The 26,053-nt window shown below is 36.5% G+C and overlaps 1 protein-coding gene across 28 annotated transcripts in view; it reads left to right on the top strand.

Moving 5' to 3' along the window:
- Positions 1-26,053, top strand: part of DTWD2 (DTW motif tRNA-uridine aminocarboxypropyltransferase 2) — a 121,202-nt gene that overhangs the window by 49,710 nt on the left and 45,439 nt on the right. For 5 of the 28 annotated variants that reach the window (XR_014951527.1, XR_014951525.1, XR_014951526.1 and 2 more), the window contains 3 exons: positions 5,102-5,230; positions 7,367-7,516; positions 15,093-15,160. The exons of 3 other annotated variants lie outside the window; for them this stretch is intronic. Coding sequence is in view for 16 of the 25 variants with exons in the window: in XM_085567468.1 (XP_085423594.1) it covers positions 5,102-5,230; positions 7,367-7,516; positions 15,093-15,160 (347 nt within the window). In the remaining 9 variants the exon portion in view is untranslated. Of the gene's footprint in view, positions 1-5,101; positions 5,231-7,366; positions 12,743-15,092; positions 24,005-26,053 lie in introns of those variants that run through there. 20 more of the 28 variants (XR_014951533.1, XR_014951534.1, XM_085567484.1 and 17 more) reach the window with 18 other exon arrangements.

The following is a 26,053-nucleotide window of genomic DNA, read 5'->3' as shown; positions in this document are numbered from 1 at the left end:
CCCAGTACTGACCCTGGGGAACGCCGCTGCCCAGAGGTCTCCATATGGACACAAAGCTCTTTTCCAAAACCCCCTCTATGCAGCCATCTAGGCAGCTGTTTATCCACCAAATGGTCCATCCATCAACCCTATGTGTCTCCAGTTTAGAGACAAGGACATCCTGTGAAACAGTGTCCAAAGTTTTGTGTAAGTACAGGTAGACAGTGTCAATTGCTCTGCCTTTATCCACCAGTAGCTCCATTACAGAAGGTGAGATATCCCCTCTGTAAAGCCATGCTGGCTTTTTCCGTTCACCTCTTTGTTTTCCATATGCTTTAGCATGTTTTCCTGGAGAATCTGCTTCATAATCTTGCCTGGCAGAGAGACTTCTCTGTAGATCTCTAGATATTCTGCTTTCCATTTTTTCAGAAATGTGGTTTCTGTTTCTCTTTTTCCAGTCATCAAAGTCTTTAAAGTCATGTCATCATGGATCAAAGGTTTTGTGACAGCTAGCTACTTTTTCAGGCTGTCCACTTGTGACAGTTGCATGGCAGTTATTCCCTCCAGTATTTTAAAAAGAGAGTGTTCTTAAGATGTCACTTTAAATTAAAGCCAAGGTTTTGAACAAGATAATTTATTTATATTCTTGATTTAAATTTCAGTAGCATGCTGAGACTAAATTTACTCAGCCTGTCTTTTCTGGCATAAAGGTAATTTTACTTCACTGCATGAAATTTCTATAAGATACAGAAAACTGTTTTGGCTTACAGGTAAAAGGTGCTTGTGCAAACTGGATACTGAGTGAAAGATCTTCCCCTGCCTGTCACTTATCTTCTGTCTGAGGTTGTTTTTACAGTAGCTTCCAGAGGATGCTCTTACTGCCTTAAGCACCTTAAAAGGAATTTCTTTCGTAGCTTCTAGAAGGATGGGCAAGATAGCAGGATGAGGTTGTACTCCTGCTGAGATTTTTTTTTTTTGTGCCTTTTGAGTTAAACAAATGGCTATTTTTTTTTTTCAGAAAGGTATTTATTAAAGTAGGAGAACATATGACCAGTAACTAGTGCCTGCTTTAAACAGGGGGACAGATGGTAATTTCTTCCTTCATTCTTGAAAAGTTAAGCAAATTAATTCCCAAGCTGACCTTCTGATTTTCAAAAGACGCTATCAACATTAAGAGGAAGGGATCTTAAGTATTAAGTTTTTTATAGAAGCCACAGAAAAGCATATTATGCCTCTGCCTTTTTTGAGATGCCTGTAGAACAGGAAGAATTGTTTAGTGTGCTCTGTGAGACAGATGGACTAACTTTTTTGAATTCCTGGTGATGCATTATTTTCCAAGTATAATTTTGCATAAAGTTGTATTTTCTTTAGAAAGTAAAGATGGTGAGAGTAAATCTTGTAAGAGCAGTGATGAAGAAATTAACATAGAAAAGGTAGAAAGATACTGATATTAAGGAGAGGACTTAGAGCTTTCTGCTAGATCTCCAGTTCTGTTATTTAAAATAAAAGCAGAAATCAGTTTCCTTTCTTTACTGACTTAAATTTTTAAAATTTCAAACAGTAGGTCTTTGACCCCATCAAGGCAACACTTTTCCTCCCATCAATTTTGAACAGCTGAACAAGATCAGCTGGGTCTTCAGTTGCCTGGAGCATGTCCAAGGAAGGCTCAGGAAGAAAAACTGCCCCAAGTAACACTGTAGGGTCACAATTTTTACTGTGGTTCAAATCCTTTGTAAATGCTCCAAGGCTGTAGCATTTGCTACAGGAATGGTGCACTGGCAGATAAGCCAGTGGTAAGTTAGTGTAATAGTTCGTGAGAGTTGCTGAAATTCAGACTTGTTGAAGCAGAAATCTTGAGTTACAGATAGAAATGAAACTTTATTTTATGTGTTTCTTCCTACTTCTGATGGCTTGGCAATTAAATCCCCAGAGACTCCTTCGCACTTAGAGAGAATAGATACACTAATTTCAGTGTCTTGGATGAATTCCAGTGAGTAATTGCATTCAGATTATCTAAATTCCTCTCTAGTTTGAGTTGGTTGAGATAGTTTCCATCTTCTTTCTTGTTATTTTGGTGAGCAATATTAAACTGGCTGCTGTTTTTTCAACTTGTCATTTCTGTATTTTGTTAGAAATTGATATTCCAAAGTGTGCATATAATTTTGAAATTACTTTGAAGCAAAAGCAAACAAGTTGTTGTATTGTGGTATCTATCATTTTATGGAGAAGTGCTTCTAAAATGTCATAATTGTTATTTTGAAATGTACTTAAACAGGATATTTCTATATACTCATTTTGAACTGAGATTTTGAAGTCTGGTGTAAGAGATAGTGTGATTTTGTTTAAATTAACTGTACTAATATTTCTGTAAATTTTAACTAAATTTGTTCAGCTGGATTTCAGATACACAGGTGACAGATAAAGAATTAGTGCACATAAGTAATGCAGGAACTTGGATGAGAATGTTGCAATACAGTATCTGAAATTATTTATTAACTGCACAAAAGACAATGCAAATTTAGACCTCTTGGTGAAAAATGAAATAAATGATCTTTCTACCCAATTGAGTCTGAGGACAAGTAAATGTTTCATATGTCTAGGCATTTTTTTTCCAAGAAGATACCTTCCTGTACCTGAAATCTTTAGTAACTATACTAATTTGTTTTGGTTTCTGTATTGTTTCTTCTTTGTTTTATCATCCAGTTTATGCTCTGAGTGGGTAGAGTATTGTTATTTTATTGGTTCAGTAAATGTACCTAGTTTCAGATGGGAGCTTTGTTGAGGCTGTCCAATTTGCAGTAGACAAAGACTACCCTGACTGTATTTCAGGTGACTAGGAATCTTTTATTAAGATTGTGCTGCTTTAAAGAGTAGGATAAAATGCATGCTGAAAGAAGCCAAAGAGACAAACTGTAACTGGCAGTTGTCTTCATCAGGTATTCTTCCTCTGATCTCTACCACTCTCTATGGTATTTTAAGTCCAAGGGAATATGCAATTTTTCAGAAAAATGGATGGGAACACTTGTTTCCATCCTTTCTCTTTCTTCTTTTGAAAGAAGAAACTTGGTTGCTGTTGCTGTTAGTACTGGAAAGTTGAGAGCTGCAGTTACAGCTGCAGTTAAATTTTGGCTCCATGGTTGTGTGGCAGTGTGCAGGTCCCTTTTCTTTATAGAAATTGTCTTGCAGTCATTGATAGGTTTTCTGTCTCTGGAATGTAGATTATTTCAAATGTTTTTGAGCGTGAGACCCAAGGAATGAAGTATAGATACAATCAGACAGAACTATTCCTAAATTCTAGGAAAAAAAGCCTCAAGGCGCTATCTAAGGAGGGGGAAGCCAGTGGGTCTGCAGGTGCTCCAGCAGATAGTTTTAGCCTCTGAAGAGATACTCCATGAGGAATGTAGCTGTCAGCTGTTGAGAAATAGTGTGAATATATGTCTGCTTTTCTGCTCAGGACATGTGTTGGAGAAATGATGGACTGAGTTCACCCTGTTTTTTGATATCTAGGTAGAAGTTTCTAAGTAGGGACCACTTCTTCCAGCATAGTTTTCTGTATGCTTCAAATAACTAGGCTTCCTACTCTGTTGTGGAAGATCTCTATGTGGTCATGGAGAGAAGGCATAAAACGAAAGCAAACCTTGAGGAGAAACAAATGAAAATGCTATCTTATTTTTCTTTTCATTACCTACACTGATGTCTAAATTATATTTTTTTCCCTTGTAAGTAATTTTATTCTCTTTTGTTTTTCCATACCAAATTGAAGAAGGTAGGTAAGAAAGGCTTAATTTTTATGACTTTTCCTATATTTGCATAAAGTTTTTATAGTTAACTTACTTGTTACTTCCAGAGTGTCTTTTGCTCTTCTCTTGTTTCCTTTTTTTGATTTTACTATTTTAAATTTCCTTTACATTGGGATAGGTAAAGCAGTGGAATTCCATCTTACTCATTTACATAAGTAAATGAGTAAGATGAAATCTTCAGCAGTCTGCAGTTTTCCTTTTATGAAGGGGATACCTTCAACTTTAAGGAATGGGTAATGGCTTGTAAAAGAGATGAAGGAAAATGAAATATTTCAAATAAAAGGAAAAATGAGAAAAGTGAATGAGGAAAGTATTGAATAAAGTGAGAAATTATAAAAGACTTCTGGCAGGCAAAATGGGAACAATATTATGGCCATGGGGATCGCTCAATAATTTTTTCAAGAAGAAGAAAAATAAAAGACAGTTGATGGGATGAGTTAAAAAAAAGAAAATTAATTTACTCTTTTATAAGGATGTGTCTGGGTTTTTTGTATTGCACTACAATGTTGTTGGAAAAAGAACTGAAAATTTTTGGTGAAGAATACTGACAATGTTGCTAAAACATTATTTGTTTTGCAAATTTCATTTTAGATATATGTGGAGATGGAAATCTTAGGAATAAAGGAATAATATCTGAATTTTCACACAGAGTCAAATAGTATAAATTCAGTGTTGTGTCAACCACTGTTTAAAAAGCTGGTAAAAGCTTTTGGAGCTGTATGTTGAATTAAATTTCCTTTTCTTAAAATAATTTCATTTGCAAGATAGCTTAAAAATGTTTATTACTTCAGGCAGAGCCAGTAAATTATTTTCAGACATGATTTTGTTAAACAAATAGTTCTAATCGGTGACCTAATGCATTGTGTGAATAAATACAGTTTCTAGAAGTCTGAGATTCATAACTTTGACAAATAATATTTTGCCAAGATACGAAGTGTTAATGACTATATAGCTACATATTGTAGCTTTCACGTGTGTGTTTTTAGAGTAATAAAAAAAAAGCATCAGTGAATAATTCTACTTTTGTTATAGCATATCTATGGCAACTGAGATCAGTTGCTAAAATTTCACTTAGTCTTTTTCTAACAAAAGATTGTGTTTCCTTTGCACATTCAGACAGTAACAGATGTGCAATTTTTGTTTGTGATGGTAACTCACTTCTAGTACACTGAAGATTAGCATGGCTGTTGGGAGAGTAAACAGCAAAAAGACAAGTGAACACAGAGGGAAAAGGGATGTGTTTTGCATGGTGTAGAGAATAGGTATACCATGTTACCCATTGTCCTGGCCCGTTTATTTTACTAGAGTTTGCTATTTTTCAGGTGCAGTTAAAACCCAGTATTTCAAGTCAATATGTAATTCGTACACAACCAACAAACACCTGTCTCTCTACTCTTGAATGTGCAGCTGTTGCTCTTTCTATCATGGAAAAAAATAAGAGTATACAAGAGGTATGTAGACTTAAATACCTGAGTTTTTCTTTTATGTATGGTAGAAGGGCAGCAAAGGTACTTAGCTATTAATGTAAAAATTAACAGTTAAAATCTTAATGACATTTGTAATAGTTTTGTTGCATAGCAAACTAAAACAAGAATGCAGCAATGGATACCATTTTTCATTTATTAACTTTAGATTGTTCAAAGTACTATGACTCTTTTATGTTGTGCTCCAAAAGCGAACACAACAAAGTGAACTTTAACTCTGAAAAACCTAATTCATTTTGTGACAGGAAATAAAGTATGTTACTGCATGGAAAGAAATAAATTGTTTTCTCCAAAAACTAGACAGCAGAGATAATCTGAATACCCCCTCACAGCTGTCTTGAAGATTAAATGCTTTTTAAAGCCAGGTCCTTTGATATCCTGCACTCCTCAGCCATGGAATGTAACCCACTGGGTTATGTCTGCCTACCAGCCAGCTCACAACTCTTACATGTCACTGGAGGAATTAGAGACTTAATAGTTCTTAAGTTTATCCCAGGTCAGAGAATACTAATTGGACATTAGCCTTTCCTTGTATATTGTGATCTCACTAGTCTGTGATGGAAGAGGTCATTAAGAAAATATCCTTTTTAATCTTTTGTTGCTGATGTTAGCAATATCAATTTAATAAGCCCTCTGAAAAACACCTACAAGTACTTTTACACCACAGAGCCAAGTCTGCAATTCAATTGTGTGCCCAGAATTTAGTAGTGAATAATATATGAAAAAAGATATAAAGCTCATCCATGTACCCCCTGCGTGCTAGCCTTCACCCTGGAGTGCTCATACTGCTCTCCATCAGCTAGCTAATATTTTTGTACTCAACATCTGCCTACTAAAAAAGATGCCCAGGTCAAAAATTGCTCCTGCAACTGGCATCATATATAGTATGCCACCTCTGTGTCTGCCTCTGTGACACTAGACTTACCTTAATATTAAATTAATTGGATATAAAACCCAGACTTGGACAAAATGTATGGACATACAAGAAAATAAGGTTCAGAAATTGGAACTCGAAAAGATGGTTTTCAAGAAACTTGTGTATATATGTGGGGTTTTATACTTACCTTTTCCTTTGTTATGCTAGGACAACATATTTTTCCTTCACTAGGACTTCTGTCTTACAGTGAATGCTTAGTCTATAGTTCTATATTCATATGAATATAGTCCTGTATTTGGACTCACCCTTACTACTGAGAATTGAGTCAGCCTACTTCTCAAAGACAAAATTTCTGTTTTCTCTAAGCATTGCAGAGAGAAGCATTACATTCATGCATTTTTTATACCATCTCTGAACTGAGTGCTATTCCCAGCATATGAGATAGTGAACTGAAGTTGAGAGTCATGGAAATTAAAAATGTGCACTTGGTTTGATACCTAGTATGTCACTTGATTTTCCTGTGTACTCTTTAGAGTCATATTTTTCTCAGTAGAATCTCAGGTTCTGCTGACTGCAGTTACACATGTGATTGCTTTACACATCTGCACATGGGGCCCCCCTGATTTAGCCAGGCAACCAGCAAATGCAGAGTCTACAATTAGGAACCACTTGAGATAAATTTGGTTTGTGTGGCTTCGTTAATCCTATACAATATCTCTGGGCAGAAGCATGGACACAGTTGAGTCTTCAGGATTGCAGTCTAGCTGCCTTGATCATGAGCCCCTCCTCTCTTCCTAAAACCCTGCCTCAAGGGATTTTTGTGCAAGCACTTGACAGCTTAGTTATTGTGATTTATTTTATTGCAACTCGTTGACCAAGCCACAGTAATTGATTGTAGTCCATTGCAGAGGTCAAGTCAAAGCTGTAACTTACAGTAATGTGGCTGGGGCTGAAGTCAAGATTGAGTTCCAAAGGAAGGAGTTGAGGGATGGCACTATGGAGGTGTTGTATGACTCCTCTGTGGTTCTTTTCAGTACATCTTCTATTCAGGTCCACCTTTCATGTCTCCAAAGGGTATATTTTAATTACATTTATCATCCAAATTGTATTTTATTAGCATTTTAAAGTAGTCATTGACTAAGAAAAAGGATAATAATTGATGTCTATAAAATACCTTACTAAAAGATTGGGATTCTTTTGTCCCCCACCCCTTCATGTTTCTGCAGACTATACTCCATCCGCTTCAAGCTTTATGCTCTTTCCAGCTTCAGCATGGTGCCCAGATCCATCACAGCAAGGAACATCTTCTCAAAAATGGCTTATATGACAAGCCTATGCCAAAGAATAAACGCAAACTCAGAAGAATGGAACTTCTGGTGAATAATGTTAAAATATAAGAAAACTGTACTGACTGTACAGTGGAATTTATTTGCAGCTAGCAAATGAATATGAATCTGTATTTGATCCAAACTTATTAGAGTATAGTTGACTATACTGTAATAAAACAACTTTTAGACCTTTTTTAGACAAGAGCTTAACTACCAATGTAACAAACAGTAATGGACAAGCTTTTTCATTTATGCAGTAAGCCATGTGTCTTGGTTCAGATGAAGGAGGAGCATTCTCATTTCTGTAGAGAAGAGGAAGAAAACTGAACATAATTTAGACTTACATTATCACTTGGGTGTTAGATCTGATCCCCAATATGACTGGATGAATTTATTTTGGAGAGGCTTTCACCAGTACAAAGACACAAGAAATATGAATATGGATGTGATGGAATAGTAAGGCTTCAGCAGTTAGAATTATGTTGAATTACTACAGAGCTTTTTAGCTTCAGTATCTAACTACAGTAGACTTTGAAACCATAATTCCTGATAATCTTCAGATGAACATAAGGCATGTTATTTGGACGGTTCTTTCTAACTTTGAGATTTTTATTTCTGCTATTATTAGAATTTCTTTTTGTAAATTTATATCTATTTTACAATGCAGTTTGGTTTAGTTTCTCTCAGACTTAATTTTTAAATTTTTAAATTAAGTATGCATATATTTTTACAAGAAACTGAACAATGCTGACTTACAAAAAGAAAAGTAGAAAAAGTGATTTTTGGAATTGTAACTCAGGTGCTTTGCTTTTACTTGAGCAAAAATTTGTCTTCCTCAGATGGGGCGATCTTGTGGATATAAATACATCATAGCCATACTCTGACATACAATGATTGTGCTACTAAAGGAATTAAACAAGCCCAGTGTAAACTGCTCTGTAAGAAGTGTGATGTGATGATAAATGATTATGTCTGTGGTTACAACCAATTAGCATAATTATAGATCCTCTAGGCTTCATGTGTTTAGTTTTTCACTTCTTACAGTGATATAACTGTACTTTCTAATGAGAATTGCTAGAAGCAGAAGAATAGGTATTTTAACAGGCTTTCTGAAATAATATTTTATGATCTGGAGGGAAAAGTAAAGTGAAGTAAAGTTTCTGATAATCCTTTCTTCTACATAAATGCCTCCTGCATTTAAGAGATTAAAATGCTTAATGTTTGTCTTTACTGTCAGTTCCCCTCTAGGTAACAACATCAAGCTAATTGGGTACTAATTAGTCTTAGAAAAAGATATTTTGTCTTTAATTTATGATCTGTAAGACAAGATGCTACAGAAGTGGGGTGGGGGCAGGATGAAGGGATGTGTAAGTACAACTAACCAATATTTTTCTGAAAGCTTTTCTACAATTAATAAGAGAGGTCAAAATTAGGTCAGAGATTAGCTAAGAAGTTAGTGACCTTTTGTTTAGGCATGGGGAAGCAATATAATTTGTCTGGCTATGCAAGTAAAGCTTATATAACCTTTTCCTATTCTCCCAGTCTAGATAAATCTGGTATCTGTCACTAAATTCAACAAAGCTGAATTCGTTTTGACAAATCTGAAGCAAACCAGTCTCATATGATTAATGATACAGTAGATGCACTTTTGTTCACATTGGAACAGAGAAAGGGCATGTTTATTCCTGTAACACACCAATCTCCAGGCTAACTTGGAGTCTGAAGTTGCAGTCTTGTGCAATTTGTGTGCGCAGCCTTGTGTGTGATGCTGCTGGACTGGTAATCTTCCTTCCCTGTGCCCTGGTCAATAATTCCTTGGGGAAACACGGGTGTTAGTTAGGCTTCATTGTTAATATCATATTTATGTATCTGGATGGTGTTCACATTTAATGTTGTATGCGTTAATTTAATTTACCTTCTTAAATTCATCTTGAGCAGCAGTGTATCTTTTGTCCTACAGTGTTTTCCTAGGCAGAAGATTAAATAGTATGTGAGTTTATATTATAGAGAACAGAAAGAAATTTGTATTACAGCCTGGGATTCATAGCCATCTGCAAAATGCCTTAGAATTATAGGATCAGAGAAACAGTTGCCTTAATTGAGTTAAAATCCTACATTAAATACTCTTTTATGTGGAAACTGTGCACAGTTTTCATGTTTTTCAGCAAAGGACAAATTCTGCACAGTTTACAAAAAGCACTTTTTAGCTTTGTTGATTCCTCTTCTTTTAATTTTGCTCCTGTGGATAATAGGATTTTGTAGGATCTCATGCTGGATGCATGGAAGCCTTTAATTGCTAATTTCCTCTGTTGTACAATACTAGATCAATCAATATGCAACTGTTACTGAAGAAATTGCAAACAATGCATTGCAAACCTCCAGGCATTTTATTTTTTTGGCTTTTTTTTTTATGTGCCAGCTCAGCTATAATGTAATGAACATTTAGGTGCAGCACAGTAGTCACATGAAGTTCCGTTTCAGGTTTGTGTGAAGGTATTAAACACAAAATACAGTATTTTTAGGTGGAACTTGCATGATTTTAAAAATACACACAGTGTGAGAGGAAGAATTTAGAAAATTTGTTTTCAGGTCTTTTGGATTCAGAATTTGTCAATAAATACATTGCCTCAGAGAAATGAATACTCTGAAGTTCAAACTTTTGACAGAAGCTGTGTGTGTGATGAAGTAGCACTCTTGGTAAGCAATTTCATTAGAATGAATTTAATTTGCAATTTTACTTTTCTGTAATGGTAAATCCGTTTCATTTTTCTCTTATCAAAAGATTAATGAGTGAAACCCACTAGTCTAACAAGATATTGATTAAAAAGGAAGGAATGTGTTTGCTTCTCATGTTTGGTCCTTTGTCCTTGTCCACTTAGTACTTCCAAATACTGCTACCAAAATGAAATCTGCTTTCTATGTTCTGCAGTCTTATGTGTTGGAAAACTGGTGGCATGGATAGCAGGCATTTGAACACATGCAAATATTTTTAAAAGGTGAGCACTATTAATTCACCATATTTTCATAGTCGTAAGAGTAAGTCTATGAAAAAAGACAAGGATGGAAATGTTTTAAAATAAGAACACAAACCACACCTCCCCTTTTGCTTCTTATTAAACAAATGCTCCGGACAAACATAAGTGTATTTTTCTTCAACATTGTACTTTTGTTGCCCCATAAACCCATACTACCAATAAATTACTCTTTTATTAGTTTTTCTTGAGATAAAAAGGAAACTTTTCAAGTTACTTCAAAAGAAGCAGAAATTATTTTAAGACCAAGGGTTTTCTCCTCAACGGCTACGTTAGATAAAAAAATTGCTTATGCTGCATTATTTTCTACAACCTCCATGCTTGTTCCAAAATTTAATTAAAAACTGGACTTTTTAAAAGAGATAGTGGTTCATGCTTTTCTTTTGATATTTGTATGTTTTATGTCTATATACATGAATGCACATAAATTACATATTTGTTTCTGCCTCAAAGCAATAAAATATCCAGTTTACTGTGGTATGTTCCACTGCATCTCTACAGAAATGGATTTGTTCACATTTGCTGATATTACAAATCCTAGTCCTTTTTTTTCTGTCTTTTTAACACCATTCAGTTAATGAAGAGATGTGGCTTTGTGTATGCTATTTGAAGAAAAAGGATTCCTTTGTAATTCATTGAAACCTGCATGAAGATTAAATTGATGTGGCAATTTCTCAAGCATTTCCATTTCAGACCCCTCTTCTCTCTTTCTGCAGTGGTGGCTGACTCCTGTTTGGTACCACACAGGCATGCATATCTTCCCACACTGAAGCACCACCCAAGTGCTGTAGGTGCAATGAGATAACCATCTGTTTCTCACCCACAGTTTCTCCTTCCCCAGTTTGCTATAAAAATAACAGAACTGTGCAGCCATTTCTATGTCCTTCTACAAAATGTACACTTCAGGGACTTTCATATTGCTTTGGTTACAGGGCTTGTTCCTTGTATTCCAGTTCACAATCCTTCTAGACTCCCATCCTTGAGAGCTGCTGCTTTTGTCTCATAGGCACAGATAACAGACAAAAAGGAGAGAAGAGTATGTGTTTTAAGTAGGATGAGAGACTATTGTGGCTTTAACTGAGGCAGCAGCCAAGCCCCGGGCAGGCACTTCTTTGCTCCCCCATCAGAAGGATCGGAAAGAGAATTGGAAGAGTAAAAGTAAGAAAATGCATGGATTAAGGGAAAGACAGTAAAATAGGGAAAGCAAAAGTTGTGCACAACAGCAAAGCAAAATAAAGAACTAATTCATTGCTTCACATGGGCAGGCAGGTGTTCAGCCATTTCCAGGAAAGCAGGGCTCCATCATGTGTAACAGACTTGGGATTACAAATGCCATCACTCGGAACATCCCTCTCTTCCTTCTTCCTCTAGCTTTATTGAGCAGGATGCCATGCAGCCTGGAATATCCCTTTGCCTAGTTGGGGTCACCTGTCCCAGCTGTGTCTCCTCCCTGCCTCCCATGCCCCCTAAACTTCCTCACCAGTGTGGTAGTACAAGCAGCAGAAAAGGCCTTGGGTCTGTGTAAGACCTGCTGAGCAATAACAAAACACCCCTCTCTTATCCACCCTGTATTCAACACAAATCAAACACACAAGGCTGTATTAGCCACTGTGAAGGAAATTAACTCTACCACAGCCAAAACAAGTACAGAGACTTAGGTAAAAGTTGTTTCTTTTGTTAGGGTATATCTGCTATAGAGCTTGGTACTTGTCACTGTGGCTTGGTGTTCCACATAAAACCAGGATTGTCCTTTTTATGAAGTATATCTTAGGTTAGCTGAATTGGTTTAGTGGTTTAATATTTATGAAATATTTTTTTGAATCCCATTGTATTTCCTAAAAGTTGCTGACTGCTTTTGTATGTGAGAAAGTACTTCTGTGACTCATAAGTAGAGCAGAAGAACTGCTCTACTTATGGGACCATGGAAGTAGTAACTGAGAGCCTCAGTAGCTGTAACTGAAAGATTCTTTTGGACTGGAATGCTAAGATTTCTCTCAATAAAGAGAGATATTAAAGAGTATATACAAATTACTTAAAGCACGTGAGGACATACCAACTTCTCGTGTTCGTGGAAGAGAATGACACAAATATTTTGCAAATTAATAATATATAAACCATTTGCTGCTTACATACATGAATGGAAATATAGATAATGTATTTACAAAATGCATTTTATTGTTAGAAGTTTATGACCATTTAAAAATACATTTTAAAAAGAAAATTAAATTTTATGAAACAAAGAGTCTTGCTTCTAGTTGCTTGTTTTCCTTTTATTGTTGATTAATATATATATGTATGCAAAATGCATAGATAAGAGTAAAAATAAATTCCTAGTGGGATTTTGATATGTTCTTTTTAAAGAAATTTTAAGATGGATATACTGAGGAATGGATCCTGTACTTGTCGTGATTAAGCATTTTCAGAATTGAGGTCCCATATATTATGTTTGATTTTTTTTCCATAATTACCACCAGAAGGTAATGAGGAAAAAATTATACTGTTCTATATTAATGTTTCAGCTTATGGTACTTCATTACACTTGAAGTAGTCCTCTAAGGGATTTTAAATTAATCCAAAATCAAGTTCCCTGTTTTTACCAGGGATTAGATAGGATGCCTTCAGTCAGTGCTAGATGTATGTAGGTATATGCCAAGTGTGGAGTCAGTATTGTGGGGAACACTTGGTTTAGATTAAAAGTTCATTCAGACAGTTTTCCCTAGAAATATTATGTGGATTTTCTTTTTCACGGCAAATTAAATTCCATACATAGTGCCTGGTTTTCTTTTTTGATGTTTTTTTTCATAAGAGTTTAATAGAGCTATACACAACTGGAATCTTACAGGTCATTCTGTTTCATTCTGAAATGTATCAATAATGGATTAGTTTATGAAAGGTGCTAGTAGTCAGGTATTTGCCAAAAACAATGAACAGTTATGGTCTGTGACCCTTGCCTTATCCAAAGACACTTTCTTTCAGCTCTTTGAGCAGGCATTTGTAGTAGATAAAATATGTACTTCAGTTATCTTGAAATTGTTGTGAGATTATCATTCTCTTGGCTTTGTTCACCTGTGTCCTGTCAGACAGACAACAGTTCTTCCCTCTGGGGAGCACTTACCTCCCTCTGATCAGTGAGAGTTTCTTTAGCCCAGCAAGCTGAACCTACAACTCAGCCTGCAAAACTAAATCCTCCCTGCCTGTTCAGACAGCAGTGATGTTTCCTTTTGACCCTGTTGTCACTATGGAATTGCAGATGATATTCTGCAGAGTTATTCTGGTACGGTTGGGGCATTATGTGCTTTTGATATGAGAAAGGTGACATCAGTTTCTGTTGCAAGGGATTTATCTGAAATAGAAAAAAAAGTCAGTATTTTCTCATAATAACAGACAAAATATGAAAGCAAACTTTTAAGGGCCAGGTTTTACATTTTACTTAGGAGCTCCTAACAGGAGGTCCTTGTTTGTGTGCCCTTCTCAAGATGCATGGAAAATCACAGCCCTTCTCTTGCAGAAAATAGAAAACCAGTTCTGTCTTTCTATCTCTAGAGACATGTATCACTTCAAAGATGGGGGAAAGGGGGCATGACTGTAGTGTAGCTCAAAACTGCAATGCTGAATATCACAGCTATAAAAGTGAATCTGTGTATGGATGCAACCTCTTCTTTAGGATAAGTATTCTTTAAGTTTTTTAAGGACATCAAGAGAAATGTAAGTGTACTTAATAATCAAGCAAGAAACATTCATTTACTGTCAGCATTGTTGACCTCAGACGTAAATTGCTCTAAATTATTCCTGTTGTTTTCATAATGTGTGTATGAAAAGATGGTACTAAATCAAAGTGATAATGAAGTTTGAGGGAAGGGAATTGAGTATTTTTGGTTCTTTTTTTAAAGATAGTTCTGAAATTCAGAAATACAGGACAAATTGTTAGAGGAATTTAATTAGATGTGGAGAGCTGTATGAGTTACAGAATAAGAGAGTTTCTGACTCTTGATTTGCATCTGCTCTTCCTAGCATCTTGAAATCAGAAAAAATTGTAATGTGAATTTTATAACATTTTAGAGATTTTAATAACATTTTAGATGAAGTCTTCATCTTTATATTCTGTTGAAATAAATAATTTTTAAAAATGTCTTAAATGTGCTCCCATTTTCAGAGATATGAACTTTCCTTTTGTGATATTTTGGAGTATATTCTAATGATTTGGATTAAATTCAATGGAAGTTTTACAGTTAGCAGATTTTTAGTTACCAGGTTTTTTGCCTGTAAAATACTGAGTATATTCTGTCCCCAAAATTACTGAAGCAACCACAGAAGATGGAAAGCTAGTTGCATGCTGTGTATGTTTTCGGCTTTCATGATGAAATATAAACCTCCTGAAATAATTGTATAAATTGTATCTATTCAATATCAACAGGTGGTTTTTATTTCCTTTATAATTTCATCTAAAATTACAGTCATATTAGTGCCTTTATTTTGAGACAATTACTATTTCATAAAATTAGATGTTTGGCAAGTAGTTACTTATACCAAATTTTATTTATATAAAAATGTTACTAATATCTACCTATTTGTATTTCTTCACTAATTCTTAGGAACTTTGTCCTCTGCCCAGCAGGTTATCCATCTTCAAGCCTAAGGTTCTGCTCCTGATGTGTGGCAGGTAATCCATGATCATGAATAAATTCTTCATACACTACTTCTTTCTTGGGAGAAAAATGCAGTGCTTTTGATTAACAATGGAACTTAATAAAGGGGAAAAAATAAAATATGACAGGGTTGTTCTGCTGAGTGATTCTTCCAGTTAAGTTGATGATTTCTACAGAAGCATGCCTCATGAATAATTTAGGTAAGATGGAAGCAAGTGCTTTGCTGGCCAATGATTCAATGAAGAAATCATGTTAGAACCAAAGCATTCTATGTAAAATGCATGATACTCTTAATGCTTATGTTTAAGTATTAATAAGTTTCGTCCTATAGGACAACCAGGGTGCAATAGGGTTGAACCCCAGACAAGATTCATGTATATCACTTCTGAAGCTGTCACAAATGCTCTGGTTTAAAATGGAACCTAAGGGTGACTGTTGTTTAAAATAGCAGCAGGCTCCAGTTTTCAGGCAACCTGAACTGGTTTTCAAAAGGGAGCCAATATTTTACAGATGGCTCTGAAAGCTCTAGTGAAGAAGCAGGTACTCCACTCTATGTTGCTCTGCTTCCTGAAGAGTTAAATTTCTTTGAGTAAACAATCTGAGCAGCAATACAAGCAAGCTTTAATAGAAACATGTTTCAAAAATGATCTATAGTAGCTCATGTAAGAAATGCATAGTAAATACCAACTGTTGTGTTTTAATTTCCATATTCATTAAATAACTATATTTGTTGTGCAGATATGCCATGTTGTGAATGCAGCCAGTGGATGATTGAGTTATACAGAAGATAATGACTTTCATCTGAGAATCTTTCAAGAGTTTAAAAAGGTTTCTTAATTTCTGCATTTTCACTGTGGTGCCAAAACCTGCTAACTTGCTTCTTATGTTTAAAAAGGGGATTTTGAGAAGTTAATGGATTGGTTTTGCCATTCCTATTTGTTTGTTCCATTAGTGCTGTTTGGTAAGGCTAGAGTTCATGCTGCAGCATGAACTGTGTGTGTTGGAGGCATCCCTGAGGAATGTACAGCTGAAGACTGACTTTTGCTTCTGCTTTACCTTCACTATGGCGTTGCACACTAGCATAAGGACTCCACTGCAGCATGTAAAATTTGTTTAAACATCCCAGAGCTGAAAATGTGTTATAATGTGCAGTGGCATTCAAAATTTTACTATAATATCTGGATAGTTACTGCAGAAGTTCCTTTCTCCTTAGCTATGTTATCCCAGAAGTCCTGCCAGCATCACTGACAATCTCTGTCTTGGCTAGTGGGTCTTGGAGCCAGCTGGAGCTGTCTCTGTCTGACACTTGGCAAGCTTCTAGCACCTTACTACAGAAGCCACCCCTGAAGTTTCTCCCTTTCCCCCTCCCAAACTTGCCTTAGAATTGCAGTACTGTGTGCTTGCACTGCTGACGGCACAGCTGCAGGACAAGGTTCCCAGTCCCAGAGCAGCACACACATGAAACAAAGACCAAGATCAAGGAAAAAACTTCAGCTCTAAGGAGTACAGGGACAGGTAAAAAGTGGCAGCTCTGTTGGGATTTGAGCACCGTGGTTTCTTTGTACTGCAAGAATGGTGGGCAGATCCTTACTCAAAACAACCCACAGATGCTCTGGCAAGGATTCAATGATTAGGACTTAAGAGGAAGACAATACTCCCAAATCCTGGAACCATGTCGCTGTGACACAAGGGGAAAAAAACCTTCCTGATTGCAGAGGCAGGGCACCAGTTGTATTGTGGTGCTGGAAGAGCAGTGGACAATAAGTTACCCACAATGGCCCAGGGGGATTTGCCAGTCTGCTGTGGGGTGAAATTTCTTCCTATTACCAGAGCTGCCCATTTCCTGAGCTTGTGAGCAAACCCAGACCAGGGGCTTCTCCTGAGCCACAAGCAGCCAGATAGCTCATGAGCTGAGAACAATGTGCCATCAGCCTGGAGGAGTCTAGCAGAGCCCTTCCCCATTAGGACCTTGGGAGAGCCCTCAGTATGGGGTTTGGGTGCTGCTGCAAGCCAAACTTCCTTGGGCTCATGTGAACAGAGGGCATCACCCTAGGACTTGCTGTGACAGTCCTTGCAGTCATCTTCTGTTCTGCTCATGCTGCTCATGAAGCTCAGGAAAACAGCCTGTCCATCCTCAAACCTCTGCAGAATCACCTTCCCAAACACTGGCCATGGTTTCTGCAAGAGAAGGCAGGCAATGCCTCAGGCATATGGAGAGCTGCTACCTTCTGTGTAGCACTGCAAGCAACAGGCCATGGCACAGGTCACTGCATCCAAGACCAGCATAAGAAGTATGCAGTGGAACTGTTGGAATGAGTCCAGAGAAGTGCCATGAAAATTACTGGAGAGCTGGAACACCTCTGCTATGATGACAAGCTCAGAGTTGGGGTTGTTCAGCCTGAGGAAGGAAAAACCTTCAAGTACATAAAGTGGCAGCATCAGGCACAGCACCAGGCACAGCATTGCCAGCCAGATGAGGGAGGGGATTGTGCTGCTTTGCTCTGCTCAGCTCCTGTTCTGCTCTGCTCTGTGTGGGAGCAGCCTCACCTCATGTGTTGGGGGCAGCTTTGGGTGCCACAATGTAAGAAAGACATTGAGCTGTTAGAGAGTGTCCAAAGGAGGGCAACCAGGACTGTAAAAGTTCTTGAGCGCAAGACTTATAAGGAGGAGCTGAGGTCGCTTGGCACATTCAGCTTGGAGAAGGCTGCAGGAGATCTCATTGTGGTTTACAGCTTCCACAGGGAAAGCAGTGGGCAGTAGGTGCTGATGTCGCCTATCTGGTGACACTGATAAGATACAAGGAAATGGAGTGAAGGAAAATGTCCTTCCCTGAGAGGGTGGTTCGTCACCGGAACATTGTTGCCTGGGGAAGTGGTCATCATGTCAACAAGCCTGAGAGAGTCCAAAGAGTGTCTGGATGATAGGTACATGGGTTTTATTTTTTTATGTAGTCCTGCAAGGCCCAGGTATTTGGACCCAATGATCCTTAAAAGGATCCCTTCCAACTTTTGGTATACTGCAGTTACATCGTTCTACTACACATCTAAGGTAATTGCTTGAAATACCACTAAACACTATTTCCTCATTACTTGGCAATGTAACAGCTTTCTGTTTTTAAACAAGTTGACAATTTGTACTTGGCAGCTTTTGTTATGAATAGAATTAATTGTGTATAGTTCTTGCATACTGTCCTTGTATTTTGCAGTGTGCCCTCTAGGATATAATAGGTTTAATTAAACCTACTCAGTTTTACAAAACATATTTTACTGATGCTCTGTAATGCCAGAGATTTTGCATTTAATGGCACTTAGAGTGTATTGAAACAGTTGTGACATGTTTATATTTTAGTGTTCCTTGAATCCAAACTCTGTTTTAATAAAAAATGATACAGTGTTTATTATGCTATGTTACATAGGTCATTGATTATTAAGGAAGACATCATTTCAGGAAAGTAGATGTGATTGCTCTGAAATGTAACGACAGTTTTAGAAAGATTATCTATACTTCAGGCTCCCTATGCTTTTGATTTCCTTTCAGTTAATTAACTTTAAAAATATTAATTCCAGATAGCAGGATAGATTCAACTACAAATAAAACCTCAGAAATATGGGTTAAACCAAAATAGGTCACTGTATTTTAGTCCTTAAGTCTCAAATTGTACATGGTTGAGTTGGGGTATCTCATGCAGGGCCAGAAGCTGGACTCAGTGATCCTGGTGGGTCCCTTCCAACTGATCATATTTTATATTTCTATGATTGTATGATTTTTAGATAAGTATATGGGCAAAAATATTTCAGAAAGCATTGTAGGATGGTAGTATTTCTTGATGAGTGAGATGCTGTAACTGGTTATGTGTGTGCACAAGCTGTCATGTAGAATAGCTAACAGTTAAACATGGTTACAGTGTAAAGTAAACAAGGTTACATCCTGTGGCTGTGCTTTTCAACCCAGTGAGCTGTCCAGTTAGCCTCAAATGCTCACTGAAGCAGCCTTTAAGCTTGTTCCTGCAATAGTACAACAAGCTAATTTCAGTACTACAAACTGGTATTTTTACTGGTGCCTTTTCTTATTCTTTTAATAGGTTCTTGTCTCTCTGTGAAACAGAAATCAGGTCTGCAATCTTGCTAAAGGTTTCTGACTCAAGCTGAGATTTATCCTTGACAAAATTGCAATTTTCATAGATCACAAACATAGTTTATCTTTACAAAAACATGAGTACTACAGATTTCTTTAGGAGCGCTTAGATTTTGCAACTCTTTCATATTCCTTTGTTGTCTTTTCCTTGATTTTCTACATGTCCTTTATGTTAGGAATTCCATTCTAACCTCCTTTGTGTCTCTCTTGACTTGCCGTCTTCCCAAATTAGAGTATATGCCAAACTGTCTTTCTGAAAGGTTGTATTTAATGATATTTCCTTTGGCTTTTGTCTGACAAGTTGCCAAAAAAGAGAGTACCAGTTTTCCCCAACTAATAAATTAACATATTCTTTCTCTTATTTTTATATGCCTAGCTTTTGATTGGCCAGACTTCAGAATTACTTCTCTGAGTCTATGGAATTTAATTGCGTGTTAATTAGTTATTTCATTTGCCTGAATGTGCTAACCACTTTCTATTAACATTGCTTTCAAAGATCCATTTTTTTTGCTCCAAAGACCTCATATCTCAATGTAAGTTTACAATATTTTCTGGTTCATAAGACCGTATCTTAAACTAAAACAGCAACACAAAATTGGTGCTGTCACAGCATCTGTTTTGTACAAAATGATATGTTTAAATTTGCTCTTCAGGAAGTTCTCACTAATTTTCCCATTTGGGACCTCTTAGGCCTTCATGGATGTTAACTGACAATTTATCAGATGGTAATTTTCTGTAAAGCACTAACTAGACTATAAAATACAAGAGCCAACTCAAAATTTGTGAAATGTATCATAGGTGATGTCTGTGGGTGAGTTTGTAAGGTTGCTCTTTTATCTTACGTAAACTCCGTCCTGTATGTTGGTACACAGCAGGCCATGGCTTTGAGCTGTGTCTGCTTTCTTTGGTGAGGAAGCTCTAGTGTTGAACATGAGCTCTACACAAGCTGGAACTAAACCTTCTCTTTTCCAGTGGGACACAGTACATTCTGCAGGGGCCTAAGTCTGCTGTGGTGGAGATGCAGCTGGCTTGTACAGTGCTCAGTGCATTTAGGCAGACAGGTGTAAATATTTACCAAAGTCCTGCAGAACTTGTCATGTCTGTTCAGTGTGGTCAGAGGAAACCTAAGTCCTCCTGGTATCACCTCCCTGAGCTCAGTGAGCTCCGTGCAGTCCACATGCACTGCCGTGGGAAATACTTGATCCTGCTGATGTGTGCAACAGGACCCGGTACTGCAGGGCACAAATTATGGGTGAGGACATGAACTTCTTGTCCCCTAATTTTCCTCCTGGATCTTTGTAAAGCCTCTTTGACAATGAGACAAAGACCATGATGGCCAGAGGAAAGATATCTTAAGGCATTCTCTGAAACATAATTTTATTTTAAATAAAATTTTAGTGCATCAGAAGTGACTGTAGTGTCTCAAAACCAATATTATTCCTTCCTTGGTAAGGACTTTAAACACAGTTAGTATTTATTAATTAGTGAAGCTGTATTTTTTTTATTTGCTTTAGTGTTTATTAATTTTCTGTCTAGTACAAACATACCATCTTTCATTAAAAGGAAACTTGGTCTCTGATTTCTCAAAGTTCCCAAGGGAAACTTATACTTTTGAACACTAATACTGCTAAAAGTAATGCAAACTAGTAATTTGATTTAATTTGTAGCTGTGGGTAATAGATATGCAGCCTTCAGATGTCTGCTTATTTTTTGTTGATGTTATTGTATAAGCAATTTTTCAGATGAATGGAAATATTTATGTAAAAGTTTGTAGGAATATAAAATGGTAAAAGATTTTAGAAAGTTCAAAAAGGCCCCAGAAAGTAGTCATAAAGCTGAGAAAAGCTGGGAAATTTCAAAACCTTCTCATGGGAAGCTAGGAAAATAAGAACCAAGTGAATACATTTATATTTATCATAAGGAACAAGAAAGAACAAGAACTTACTGATAGTTTGAGATGTGAAAAGTCCTAGATATATGCTTTGCAAAAATAGAAAAAGTTTCAATCTTATATAATTAATTATTGTGTATTATTTGAGGTTCATAGAAGTCCTTTTGTTAATGTTAAGCAGGTCGTACCTGGTGTTCCTGTGTCATCTGTGAAATCTGCAAACTTCAATTTAATGTTAATGATAAATGTGTGAAGGGTTTGTTTTGTAGAGCTCTTTTAGCAAAAACATGAAAAAGAAAGATTTATTATTGTCATCAGATTCTAAAAAATTGACATTCTAAATTCTCCAAAAAATACAGTTTGAAAGTTAAGATATATAGAAGATTATTTTGCCAAAGGGTGGCTCAACGAAAAAGATATGTAAGAAAATCAGTTCACTTTGTGTTTTCTAGCTTTGCTAGTTTTTGTAATGCAGATTTTCCTGTGCAACAACTAAAAACAAATGTCTGAGTCTCATTAGCCAAGGCTGCAGGATCAGATACCATATGTATGTCTCACTCAAATCCAGAAAAGCCTTTAGTCTAGTTAGTGTGCCACTAAAAAATTAGCCAATGATCCTTCGATGAAAAAGTGACTTAATAGCAAGCCAGGTGAGACTGGTAATAGAAGCAATCCCACAAGGGATTGGAGTCTCTAGACCAGACAAAGCAAGTTCATAACACCAAGAATTAAAGACCCTTAGTTCCTTAACAATAAATTTCTGTGTCACATTTTCAGGAAACAATTACCGAAAAAATAATTCTCCAAAGTACAATGTTTCTCCCTCTCAGTATGAATATAGAAATCCAAGTTTTTGGTGTAATTACTCATACAATATGGATAAAAAATCTAGAGTTAACCAATATTCACAGAAATTGCCAAAAGATTATTAGTTCATTTGTGGAGATAGAGCATAGCAAGTCATTCCATCATACCCTGGAAGCAGGTCATGTAACATTAGCACACTGACTGTGATAGTACCTTATGCTAAAGCAGTTTCAGAAAGGACAAAAAGAGACAAAAGATGTATTAATATATACCCAGAAAATTGCAATAGTGATTTCAATCCATGACAAAAGGCACAAAGGATTTCAGCAAGCTTCTTTTTGCCTATAATTGCTTCAGAAGCAGTACTGAGACAAATAGCTAGGGTTGGATGTTGGCTAAGCAAGCAGACTAATGCCACATGCAGTGCACTCAGTGACATGCTGACTGATGTCAGCAGTGTCTGACTGGCCACTCTCCAAAACTGGGCAGCAACTGATTTTCTTTTACTGGTTGTGTGCGACTGGTTGTGTGGAATTCGAGGGAATTTGTTGCATGACTTTTCCTGATCATTCTAAATCCATTCACAAAAGTATACAAAAGCTTAAGGACCTGACATCTGAAAGTAAAAACACAGAAAAGTAGACAATTTGTTTGATGAGTAGGCATAGACAATTTTGTTTGATCCTTTGACTCCTTAGTCAAAGCAACTTTGCAAGTTAGGTGGAATCTTGTTGATAGTTGTAGTATTGGTATTGATAATAATATCTTGTACACTTCATTGTTCACAACAAATTACAGACAGACTCATCAAAGAAGTTTTTATTGTCCAAGAGAAAAATACAGAAAGGAGAATTACAGAAAGTTCACAAAACCTCACAAAAACAATTGAATTAGAGTCACACACAAATTTAGCCTTTCAATTGAGACCTTAAAAAGTCTAGATTTGTCAAAACCTGATACAGATACTAAACTTGACTTTACACAACATTAATAATGCTTTAACTTAAAGTTATAGAGCTTAAAGCAAACAAAAAAAGTACCTTCATATAAAAAAATTATAACATTTTTCCTAATGTTGACTGTGCATGACAGTGCTAACATTATCAGACCAGTGCCAGTTGTGAATTCCCTTAAACTATGTAGGAGTTAGCTCAGGAGAAGCTTAAAAAAATTGTGAAAAGTCTCTAAGACCTGTCAGTGGACCCATCTAAAACTAAATGGACCTGTAGAATATACTAAATCTTATCATCAGGAAATATAAAGTCTACTTATTACCCCTTTTTCACTATTTCCTTCTTAAATGTTTCTCTTTGTGGCAGTTCATAAATATAACAGGCTCTTGCCAGTGACTAAAAGAATTCCATTTTCCTTGGCATTTTTTTTTTTTTCTGTAGATCTAGATGGCCTTAAGTGGCAACATAAAGTATTGTTTTAATAGTCTTTGGAAGCTGTGGATACTTGCTTGTGGACATATGTAAGCACTTGAAGTATTATTTAAAAATCAAGTTCATGGTGTGTATTTTACGTGTCCTGCTCTTAGGGATGTTGAAAACAAATTTTGATTTTTCAAATGAGTAGCCTGTTGGTAAAAGGATTGAGAAATAGCAAATAAATTGATTTGCCTCTTAGGGAAAGACTCTTGTGTGGTGATAGAAAGCATTGTTTAGTCCAGAAATAGCAGTATGACACTGGGGGACGTAGACATGGTTGAGAAGAAAAATTGGTCCAAGGGAAATATGTTAGTGAGGCATCAGTAAATGTGCAGCTGGGAGGGAAGGAAAATAGCTAGCAAATGTCTCCAGAAAAGGAGAGAACATTGAAAAAATGTTGTTAGTGGTTTAGACAGAGAAATGGGAACTGGAATGAATTCGGAAGCTGGTTTTCTAAATCGTATGTTGTATATGCATATGTAAAACTGCATAAAAATGTTTGTGTTTGCATAAAATATTGTGTGTAGCTAGAGAAAGAGAGGAAGAATGTGTGTTTTTTGTCACCAAACTGTGCATAAATAAAGACTAAAATTTGGCTTTGAGTTTTCAAGAACCCTTTTTTCAGCCTCTTGTTCTATAGTTTTTAGTGTCAGAAAAATCCCTTTCAGGGGCTGTGCTCTGTGGTGCACTCTTGGATTAACTTTGTTTTAAAATATATTTTCAAACAGAATGCATTAGTGGAAACCCTAGGAAATTGCCTTGCTCACAGCAGAAACTCCTTGATATATCTGTGAATGCATAAAGTGTTATACACAGAAAAGTACAGAGTACAGTACACAGAAAGTACAATTTTGGAGCTTGTCTCAAACTTTATCCTCCTTTTTTTAATAACGATTTTTAATTATGTCTGTCTTCTCATTCTGAAAATGATATAAATGACATAATAGTGGAGTTTGATAGCTGCTCTCCATTTTTTGACTTCAGTGAGGGTAGTTGGAGGGGAAGAATGTCATAGAGCCTTCAGTAAAAGAAAACCTACTGAGCCTTTCATATCCAATTATTTTTTTCATTGAGCCATGGAGGGAAGTCGGTGAGGTATCTTCTGGTTTGGGTTCAGATTTTGTTAGATACTAGCTCTTGCAGGGAGATTTGGGTGTATGGAGATCTATGAAAATCCAACTGTCAAACAGTTGCAACAACTGTCCAGCTTTATTTCCGTTAAAGCTCAGCAGTGGCGTCTAAACTAAAATGCACACACAAGTGTCTTGGATAAAGGAGGGGCCACCAAGCAGCAATAGCTTTTGCAGATGCTTATCAGTGGGGAGCAAGACCTGAGACCATTCCTCTGAAGACTATATGTAGGAAATGTGTGGGAAAAAACACCAAACCTTTAAAATCTTGAAGCTATATACACATTTAAAAAGTGTCTGAATAGTTATGTAAGACAATTAATAGAGCTAAGGGGGAAAACCGTATCTGTAAGGCTACTTAAGATTTTGAATAATTTATTCTGGGGAATGGATCAGGAAAATTTTGACACCTTGATATTTCAAAAAAACTAACAATGATTTTTTTGATCTCTAAAAGAAAGAATACATCTTATCTGAGGAAAGCATTAGTTTGTTTTTGGTTTTTTTTTCTTGTTTGTTTGTTTTTTTGGTTTTTTTTGTGGGGGGGTTGTTGTTTTTTTAACCTCTGTTTATAATTCAATCCTTGTTTTTTACACAAGAGCTGTTTTGCCGTAGCAACTTTACTAGGACTCAGTAGAGTTCATACGTAGCTTGTAAACAATTATTTTTGTCTTTTTAAACCCTTCAAACTGAAAATTTTGTCATGATTGGATAGAACTGCACATTTCAGGATCAACCATTAGTCCTGAAGACAGACTAATTAGATGTTTGCATTTTGCTATGTGATACTAAGACTTAAATTCTATCAAACATAAAGTTCATGCAATTCTAGGCATCAGTCGATTAGATAAAGGAAAAACAGGTCATTTTCATTAGACTCCCATGACTCAGGCAGTTGATTACGCTGAGAAAACACAGGGACTTGGTTCTCTAGTGAAGGGTTTGCTTTTGTAATTGACTAACTCTTGCCTCTTGCTCTGTTGACCTGCACTAATTTGTAGTATTGTTTGTCATTCCTTATCTGCAGTCAGGTGGGAAGGTTCATATGTAAATATCAACATTGTTAAGGTCAGGGGGGACTGCATCTGTCTCTGTAGCCAGTTAATTTCTAATTGTGTGTACAGCTTGACTGCAAACTTTATGCCACTTGATTCTGCATATCTGTCTGAAAATCTACAGCTCTTGTCAGATTGTCACTGTTTTAATAATATGAAATGAATAATGTAAACAGCTATGGATCATTTAAAAACATTGAGAGTGTCTTCTGTTACAGTGTCTGTGCTGTCACAGCACTGCAGGAGGGTGGCATCCCCTGGGAATTTGCTCCATCCAAACACAAACGAGACATTGGTGTGCCCTGAGTGGTGTGGTGCTGTATCACAGAGGTCCTGTTGTGGTTGCTGTGGAACTCTTTCCTTTGGGGTATCAGGGGCTGAAACTGTGAAAAAACTGCCAAAAAACTTCTACTACAAAAGGTTGCATAAATACTCTTCTGTTGTATTTACCAATGTTTCC

Source organism: Lonchura striata, chromosome Z, assembly GCF_050655825.1.
Source record: "Lonchura striata isolate lonStrDom1 chromosome Z, ASM5065582v1, whole genome shotgun sequence".
In the NCBI taxonomy this organism is placed as follows: Eukaryota; Metazoa; Chordata; class Aves; order Passeriformes; family Estrildidae; genus Lonchura; species Lonchura striata.
This window is presented reverse-complemented; position numbering and strand designations above follow the sequence as displayed.